Genomic DNA, 10,089 nt, shown 5'->3' with positions numbered 1-10,089 from the left:
GAGATTAGTAAAGTGTGGTGCAGTTGAGATGTTTGAGTTCTGAAATGTGAAACAACAGAGTCAGGCGAGAACGTTGTGTGGTATAAATTATCTATTTTGCTAATTACGTGTGAACAGTTAGCATGTATAGGAGGAAATTGTACGGTTGCATAAAACTAAGAGAACAATTAAGGCAGATTTGAGTTGAGTGGTGAAGATTCAGGGATAAAAGCTATGGGAATATGATAAACATTTACCGGACGTGAGTGTCCATGTAGGCTGCATTAATCTGATCACATTCTACCTTCATTACCTTGTGTCTGAAATACAAAACGATACGAACTCGAAAAGGAAGCATTCAGTCTCCGTGGTGGTCATGAAAACACCCCTTGCGATATTTTGTAACGTACTTATTTGAACATCACGGTGGTCTGGAGTGGCTAATCCGTCTGACGAGTATTTACGAGGGGCTTGAGTTATCTGATTTGCCGGCTTTTAGGGGCACGGTTTGGGGTTTTAGGTACAGCAGGGGAAAGTTGTTGTTTCAGGGTGGGTTAGAGGGTGCGGCAGGGCAGGACGTAGGGGCAAGGAGAGGGCGCTTAAGTGTTCATAAAGTATTCATCTCACCATGAGACTCAAGTATTTGAATTCCTGGATGAACGTGTGTGTGTGTGTGTGTGTGTGTGTGTGTGTGAATTTCTCATTGATGCGTACGAATTACAAGCCAGTAGTTTAATTGCCTGCAGCGCAGTATAATTGCGACATTTCCTGAGCTAAACTGCCGCATCATACTCCTTTAGCATTACTACTGAATACGATCTCAGATACTCTATAGTTTTTGCATCCAAGGCTTAACTAGCTGCTCTTCCTTCTTGAACGCACCTCAGTATATGAGTAGTACCGGAAAGAAACACTCTTCTCGCGTTCACTTCAGTAGGAATCACTGCTTCAGCATCGGGGTTCACAAGCATCCCATGACAAACCCATCAAGTGGATCCTCTCAACATTTGTTCCGTGAGTGTATGTGATGTCAGATCTCGGTGTTGCTTGGGGTGGCGTTACCGTGTAGTGATTACCACCTCTCATAATGGAGCTGGCCATTTACGTCGTCTGCTGTGTCACTACAATAAATCCCTCAGGCGAGTATGACATCAGTTTCAGATCGAGAGATACGATCCAGTGCCTCTCTTGCCTGATTCTAAGGGTTAGTTTGTTTATCTCCTGCACGACGGTCCCTTCCCGCAGACCCGTTACCTTCAGCCAGCTTCCCTTTACCCACCCTCTTCCCATGCCCTGCCCTGACATCTTCATCCGGTGGTTCCCCTCCTCCCCCTTGCATCCCTTCTCATTCATAGTTGTTGATTCCACGTTTACACACACACACACACACACACACACACACACACACACATTATGAGAAACATGAGAAAGATAACTAGATAACTGTACTTATGAGTATTTTGGATATTGCGTTGTAACATGCAGCGATTTCATGTTTCCTATAAGCACAGTTTAAAGGTGGCAAGATAATCACATCAGCTTCTTCCGCAGCCACACGCAATTCTCTTCCTTAGCTTCTATCCTAGGAAGAAGTGTGTATTCGTGCGTGTATGTGATTATCAATCTATTGCGCGTGCGTAAGGAATTGTGGGAGTATTAGGCTCATTGACAAATTATCACCATAATACCCTATAATACATTTTTCTTTGCGGTACTAGATTGTAAAACTCAGCCTTACTAGTTTTCCGGGCCGAGTTTGAGAGAGATTTGTTTATGTGACACAAATTACTTTAAGGACAGTGGACGGCAGGCGCCATCGCCACCGTGTTCACGAGTCATGCTGCGATCTGTAGTGTTCGAAGCCTTCGTTCGAGCGTGGACTTGGAACCATGACTTGAAGTGCGCCTGCGTGGAAAGTGCGTCACAGCCAATGAAAAGTTTTAAAATAATCTCCCAATCACTTCACTGCACGTGGGGGCTTTGTGGGGTTTTGTAGTCACTGTTATTCTGTCAGGGTTGAAATCACTGTCGTCTGCCTGGTAGCGATACTTCGAGGTAATAGCATTATTTTTTTTTACTAAGATGATACTGCTGTGAATTCCCTTGAATCCCACGATGTTATTGATGTGAATGCCAAGTGCTGCAAGTTTCACAGTATGTGTAATATAGAGAATACAAGGGTTGTAACGGTGTACCGACTCTTTCCTGGAGACAAGAAAGCGTCGTTATTACAAAATCGCCAGGACCCTGGGCGACGAGAAAGGAGCTGGATCTGCTGGTTGAGATGAAGGTATAGTTTCTCAAGGGCTGAACAACGTTCTTGTTATTTACTAATTGTCATGTGCATGCGCAAATACTACATACGTTAGGTTGTCATGCTCTGCTACAGTGATTATACAGTGTATATAATAGCAATATATTTCCCTTCTTAAAATCTCGAATTTTGCCGGTCTCCAAAGCTTGCTTCAGTATCTTGGGTTTTATTGGCAAAGGTCACATGCCAAGGGGTGTTACCGTTAGGTTATTATTATTCAGAGATTGTGTCACACCAAATTTTTGTGTTGCACAGCTGCCAGAAAGGCATTTAGCTCACTAAAAGCTCTGTAGAAACAAGAACAGTATTGTGTTGAGACATAAGTGGCCCATGTGTCACGGGGAGCTTCCACCTACGTAACGAGCGTAATGTGGCCTTTATATTAGTGTACTTCGGAGGTCCAGGGCTTGAAGCTGCACAGCATTGTCATTTTCAGGATATTTTTATAGGTGACCGTCTCGTCAACGCAACATTTTTGTATAATTTTGTACGGTCTTATAATTATGGGGCAAGTACGTACATTAAAATAATAAACATTACATAGATTATTGTTTATGAATAACAGGTGTTACATATTCTAAATTCTTGGATGTTTGATGCAATTCTCTTTACATAATATGTACATTATTATTATTATTATTATTATTATTATTATTATTATTATTATTATTATTATTATTATTATAGAGAAGCATTAATGTGTAAATTATTTATTGCAGAGCCGTGTGTGATGCAGGTGTGGGCGGTGGTGGCCGTGCTGGCTGGCGTGGCCGGGGTGGCGCTGGGTGATGCGCCCTGTGTCAATGTGGACAGTCAACTCACACTGCCCTGCCTTTGTAAATCCCGCAGCGGCAACATTACAATCAACTGTGACAATGTGGCCTTCCCAGGGGACTTTCCTCTATTACCCTTCAAGTAAGTCTTTCTCTCTCTCTCCAACCACAATTATCAGACAGTTGCATTTTATCAACTTCTTTACCATGAAATACAACTTCCCTGTGATGTGTTGCTAAAAGATTATTTTCTTGCTACTTTGAATATCTTGGTTATCCATTTCACGCTTGAAAATGAGTATCCACGAATTCATTAACCTTGATGTCGTCCACCAGGATGAATATTGTTGAGTTCACGCAGAGAAACGCTGGAATACAGGCTCTGCGAGGACAGCTCTTCACCGCTTCTGACCTCCCTCTCAGGAAGGTGAGTATCAGAACGTGAGCAGTTTTGTTTTCTTTCAATCTCAGCCTTTCTCTTATATGCACTGAAGTATAAGAGTGCTGCTGTAATGAGATGTAAGCATCTTGACTTATTCACATCGTTGAAAAAAAAAAAGTGTGAAACCGGTTGAGATCTTAAGCAATGATTGTGTGTAAATGTATTGTTCATAAGTGCTGGGGAGACTGGGATCATCATCAGATTATGGTAAGCATAGGGTGTCAGCAGGCAGACGTATTTTTGATGTGCCAGGTGGGTGAATATGGTTGTATATATTGTATGAGACAGGTCAGTGTGTGTTAGATGTGAGTGAGCTAGTACCTACACTCGCCCCTTGATGTCTTTAGGTGGATTTCTCCCGCAATGCCATCCGTCGTCTCAACATGGATGTGCTGGAAGGCCTGGAGTCTCACCTGCTTGAGCTTCACCTCAACCATAACCTTCTGGGGAACAACTTTAATCCCAGCTTCTCCTTTACGGAAGTTGCTAAGCTGACTGCACTCCAGGTAAGGAAATCAAAGGGACAAAGTCAGGAAGTATCATTAAGATTTATTTGTTACAGAAACATCATTAAGATTTATTTGTTACAGAAACTATGTACAGTATATTGCTAGTGAAAAATTTAAAGCATATTGAAACACAAAGAGGTGTATTTGATATTTATCATTTTATTATTTCAGGCTTAGATATGAATCATAACATACAAGTCATCATGTATTTGTTTATTATGCACTTATTTTCTTAGCTCTGTTTTGCAATGGAAGCTGTATCATACAGCTGTGAGATGATGTGTGGCAGATGCTGGCCAAAGATGAAGATATGGAAACAAGTTATTTGATGGGTGCATTGTTGTCTTAAATGGAGAGGTGGATTGAGAGGTGCATGTGAGCATTGTGGTGTGGATAGAGATGCATTGAAGAATACTGTACAAGGAGGAATATCTGGAGATAGTTTGATATAGGAGCTTAATGTTTTTGCTATTAAGCTTTAACCAGTCTATTTCCACTCTCACTTGCCATTCATAGGCTGTAAATTTTCACATGCCTACCAAATCACTTTGGCATGCACTAGACCTCTGCATCAAGTCAACAAACACAAAATATGACAGCTTCCCTTCAGTTCCACCCTCTCTTATACTCCATCAGGCTCTCTCATTCACTTAAAAAATTAAACTGAATGAATGTAGAAATCTTGGTTCCTTAGGTACAAGTGTGGATGCATAGAGGGTTAAGACAAGAGTGGTAAGGAAGTAGTGGCAAGATGAGCATGTTGTATGAGTGTGCCAGTTACAATTTGACAAAACAAATCAAACTGGTGCTTGAAAATAATGAATGCAAAGAGCAGTCAAATTATAAAAGGCTCTGTCCATCTAAAAAAAAGTTTGGTCACCTACAGACAGCAAGTGAGATATTTGAGAGATAGTTGAACAAGAGTGGCATAGATGTTGTGTGTACAGGAGGCTGACTTTCCATGTTAGAGTATAGTGGAGTGTGCAAGGAGTAAAGTACATGGAGAGGAGCAAGTGAGGTTCTACTGTGAACATGCCCTTGATGAAGTTCGAAGGAACAGTTATTACTCTAAACTACAGACTTGAAAATACTATGGGATTTTAAATCTCTGTAATTGCTATCCTTCTTTTACAGGTTCACTTTCTCAGTCTTCTTTCAGTCAGCCATAACTGTAAACTCTTTATGTATTTACTTAATTTATTATCTCCAATATTGTCTGTTTTTACTAAATGATTGACCTCTTCCAGACTCTGAACTTGGCATTTAACCATATCCGGGAATTGGATGTTGGATTTCTGGCAACTCTTACTAGCTTGGAGGTGCTTCATCTGGAAGGAAACAGTTTTCTGGCCATGCCCACACCTGCACTTAAGGGGCTGGACAAGCTGAAGGTCCTCACTCTGCAGGAGAATGACATAGGTAAGACCAGAGTAGATGTGGCAGACATGTGAAAAATTGAGAAAACCTGTTTCCTAATAAAATGACTTAAAATCTTCAATTATTTTAAATTGTCTAAGTAAATAAGTTATTCTAGAAAGAACCATAACCATGACAGGCAGTTTTAACTATTATCTTCTGTATCTAGATGACACAGATTTGTTCCTTGTTATATTATGGAAGAGCAGAGAGGACCATTCAACATCCTAAGTATAATGATTTATCATTAAAATTTTATATACTGGAATGATGCTGCCCACTCTATGAAGACTGTAACTTGTATGTCTGGGAAAGTTACACATACATTGAATGCTGCAGTAGTGATTGTTGTGTTTGAGCACTACAGTATCTTCAGCAGTAATAAATATCTCAGGAGAAAAATGCATTATGTTCACTTGCACTTTCATGGAGTGGTTTCCTATTTTTAACAAATCAAGGTTGCAGAGCCACTGGATTTACCAAATCCACTGACTTGCCATATAAGTGATTGCCACACTTTTACTGGTAATGGTGAGTCCTCATATGATGTATTAGGCAAAATATTTCTTAGCTGGTGAGCTTCTGTAAAATGGGAAAGATGGAAATGCAATTAACTAACAGATGTGAGGTCTAGATAGTATTATTGATATTCAGAATTGTAGTAATATGTAATAATACTTGTTGATATTTTTAAAACTACAAGATGATAAATAAGAATACCTGTGGATGCAGATCTCAATGTCAGTCACATAGATCCTGGTCACTCAGCCACTGCTCTTCTCCATATGTAGTAGTATTGCATGGCAGTAATGCTTTTCTGTGACATTTCCCAGACATCATCAAGAAGTCAGCCTTGCTTGAGACACCCACCCTAGTTTTCCTCAATGTATCACACAACCGCATTGTTAATATCGAAGTAGATGCCTTCATGGAACTCTCCGAACTTGTCACTTTGGACCTTTCATACAACAGGTATGTAAAGTAAATTAAGAATTGAGGAATGAGCTTGTATCTTTTTATTTGTATTATTATTTATATAATTTTATTTCCCAAGAGTTTAGGGGGCCTTAGGGACTAAAATTAGTATCAAACCAGTCTTTGTGCATGGGTGTGTGGTGTGTGGGTATGGATGTGGATGCCTTGGTATACAGATCTGGGGGGCCCTAGGAAATAAGATGGATATTAATCTAGACTTTGTGTGAGGTGCAGGCTTGGGTGTGATGTTGGCCAATTTTATGGATACAGACATATGATATGATACAATATACTCTTTTTATTTTTTATCTTTTGACACCTTGCTCCCTTTACAAGTATCCCTGAGAGGGTGGCCATGTCAAAGAGCTTTCACCTCTCCCTATCCAAATGTTCCCTTCTTGTTTATTGAAGCACTTAACCTCTACAAACACTTCTTTCACATAACTAGGTACTCTTTTTTACCTTCTCCTTTCACCTTCTGAGTGACCTTCCTTTCCTATTGGCATTTTTAACTTTGCTCACTTACGCTTTTACAAACTCTTGACAATATGGTCATCCCATTTGTTCTTTTTTCACCTGTTCCACCGCTCTGCATTTTATACCACATTTCTTACGTGTGTATGAGTGTATATGGCACATTACTCAGTTATACAAAATAAGTATAATGAAACATGGGACGATGCTAACTCTTCTGTAATTTGGTATCCCTGCTAGTTGTCAGGTAGAATGATGGGTGTGGGGCTGAATGTGTTTTGTGGAGCTTGTTGGGTGGTTTATTAGGTGTGTGGTAACTGGCAGAAAGTATGAGTTCTGTTATAGGAAAATTTAGTCAAAGAGGGTATCAGAAGTTACTTGAATCTATATATATGAGTATTTTCATTATGCACCTCCTTGGCTAGAGCATTAATACCTTCATGACAGGTTCACATGGCCCCACCTTTGAGGGGAGGAGATTTGATGGAAATGATACACTTAGGGGTTATGATAGATAAGTTGCTCTGATAGTACAGGAGGCATGTGTATCAGGAATAAAATGTGTGAAGCTGCTTTCACGTATTTGTAGAAATTTTGTGAGATGACAGCAATGAGATTTAAAGATGCAAATTCATTAAATTCATTCTTAAGGAAACAGAAGATTGGTAGAGATATATTCTCTGAAAGAGTAGTTATATTAAAGTGTTTTTATTCTTCTAAATGTTATGTGATAATCCTGGGCCTCATAGAAATTATTAGTGATTACTAAGAGTTAAAGGTAGATATTTATGGATGTCCTTAATATTCCATGTTCAGGTTTGCTGTTTATCACTTGCATGAAAATTTGCTAAAAAGGTTAATAAAGACTTGTACTCAACAGAATTGCTAATCTGCAAGGTGGAACTTTTAATGGACTCACCAGTCTTGAGGAGCTGGATGTCTCTTCAAATTTCTTGATGGAGGTTCCTGCAGATGCCCTGAAAGACCTCACCAACCTGAGGACATTAGTGCTGCATGACAATCTCATACAGGTGGGGCAAGTGATCGGTATTAATATTGCAATTTTGATTTGTTGTATTTCCTCCCAAAGTTGATTAATTCCATTTTATTTTATTTATTTATTTTTTTTATCCAGTGTCTTTTATACAATAATTTGATTGTAATTTTTTGTTCATTCCTTAATATTCAAAGCCTCAAATGTTCACATTTATCATCAATCTGTACAGCCTTCCTGTGATGATACTCGTATGCCTCTCTGGTTATTGTCTTGTACCCTTATTTGTAATTTTTTTTCTTCCTTGACTTTTTTTTTTTATTCATGTGATTTTGATTTAGCTCTTCAGCTCAAGAGCATGACATACTGTAGCTTTAACTTTATTTCCAGTATAAGGAGATTTATACATTTTATTCTGTATCTAGTGCATATTTTTAAGAATTCCACACCACAATGAAACAAAAAAATTTTCAAAGTTACTTATTCCAGTCCTTGCATTCCATCTTTGCATACACTATCCTTGCACTTTTTTTCTTTACTTCAGTACTCTCCTATTCCACTGGGGTATTATCCATGTACACCTTTGCATCTTTCTCACTTTCTGCCATTTTCTCTGCTGCTAAGCCAACTTGAGGTGATGCATTTTTTTATGATCTTCTATACATTTCATCTTTTATTTTTTTTCCCTGACTCCCTAAGTCTGCCATCATATATACACATTCATTGGACACTCTAGCCATTTTTAGACACCATGGACATTCCTTTGTACATTTTTACAATAATTCCTTCCAGTATTTTTTTTACTTTTTTTTTTACTTAAGTCTACCATATATACACATTCATTGGACACACTAGCCATTTTCAGACACCATGGACATTCCTTTGTAGATTTTTACAATAATTCCTTCCAGTATTTTTTTTTACTATCATGTTATATGTTCCTGAAATCAATCACTTTGCTGCCTTATACAGTTTTTATTCTTGTTCCATCTCCCATGCCTCCACCATACTTACATAATAAATGTCTAATGTTGTCCAATCAATTCTGTCAAGCTTTTCTTAAGGTTCATGAATAGAGTATATAAATTTTCATCCATTCTTTCTTCCTTTTGGTGAGCATTCTTCATCTGTTTTCAGTAAGTCTATTCTTTACAGACCTTGGGAGGCGTAGTGGCTCTCGGTCCCATGGTGAATCTCCAACACTTAGATCTTACACGTAACAACATTGGAGAACTTCCAACTGGTACTTTCAGGCAACTCTCTGGACTTAAAATACTTAAGCTGGCTGTTAATTCCATGAGACAGGTAAAGATTATCCTGCTTTCAGTTCAGATTTCTTTGGCATGGAGTGTTTCAGGACAGGTTTTTAGACATGTGGTTATTTATTTAGTTGATCAATTAAATTATACTTGAATTATTTTTATATATTTTTGGTAACAGTTTAGATAACTTTTGTAGTCAGTAGTCAGATAATTACTATTACAATTAGCACTTGATAATGAGAACAGCAAGTGAAACAAACATTTGCACTTTATATCTCAACAATAATAATCTTCATTATGTGTGTGATGTGTACACAGGGGCATATATAATGGTTGTGATCTGTAGTCACAACATACTACTTTACATTGGGACCACATATTTGATAAGCAGTTGTGGCTAAACAATCTCACCAAACTTAAAAATTACAACCAAAGAAAAGTGGTTTCCTCACTAAAGCTATTGAAAGCTATTATTCATGGAATATATAATCTAAAACAAGGCAATTTATTGGTGATTAACACACTTGGTTAAATCTTTCTCCTTAACCTTGAGAAGGTTAAGTCACTGTGTCTGAAGCAGATCACTGTAGGTGGTTAATGTGCTGTGTAGGAGGATTACAAAGTGTTAAATATGTATTCTTCATTATTCAATTTCTTAAAGTATATTTCATCTGTAATGCAGCCATTTGTTTCATAATTATAAAGTTTACCTGCTTGTTGATTCATTCATGACTAGGTTTAGCATGTTAGTATGCAAAGCCTAGATCTTGTTAGTATATGCAAAGCCTAGATCTTGTTAGTATGCTAAGTCTAGATCTTATGATGAGTGGCTATTATTTTATCCTTATGATGATTTATATAATTGAAGGATGTTAGAGATGTATAAAATAACACCTAAGAATAGTGAAGAAATGAAGAGATGCAGGAGAGAACTGTGGATGGGATGGATGA

General features: G+C 38.2%; 1 protein-coding gene across 4 annotated transcripts in view; it reads left to right on the top strand.

The window, feature by feature from the left end:
- LOC135106837 (chaoptin-like) overlaps nt 1-10,089 on the top strand; it is a 114,029-nt gene that overhangs the window by 94,708 nt on the left and 9,232 nt on the right. For 2 of the 4 annotated variants that reach the window (XM_064016197.1, XM_064016196.1), the window contains 7 exons: nt 3,013-3,208; nt 3,403-3,493; nt 3,856-4,014; nt 5,265-5,436; nt 6,267-6,405; nt 7,763-7,913; nt 9,032-9,181. In XM_064016197.1, the coding sequence (XP_063872267.1) occupies nt 3,024-3,208; nt 3,403-3,493; nt 3,856-4,014; nt 5,265-5,436; nt 6,267-6,405; nt 7,763-7,913; nt 9,032-9,181 (1,047 nt within the window). In that variant the 5' untranslated portion in view covers nt 3,013-3,023. Of the gene's footprint in view, nt 1-1,922; nt 2,270-3,012; nt 3,209-3,402; nt 3,494-3,855; nt 4,015-5,264; nt 5,437-6,266; nt 6,406-7,762; nt 7,914-9,031; nt 9,182-10,089 lie in introns of those variants that run through there. The other 2 variants (XM_064016198.1, XM_064016199.1) reach the window with 2 other exon arrangements.

This window comes from Scylla paramamosain, chromosome 14 (genome assembly GCF_035594125.1).
Source record: "Scylla paramamosain isolate STU-SP2022 chromosome 14, ASM3559412v1, whole genome shotgun sequence".
NCBI lineage: Eukaryota > Metazoa > Arthropoda > Malacostraca > Decapoda > Portunidae > Scylla > Scylla paramamosain.
This window is presented reverse-complemented; position numbering and strand designations above follow the sequence as displayed.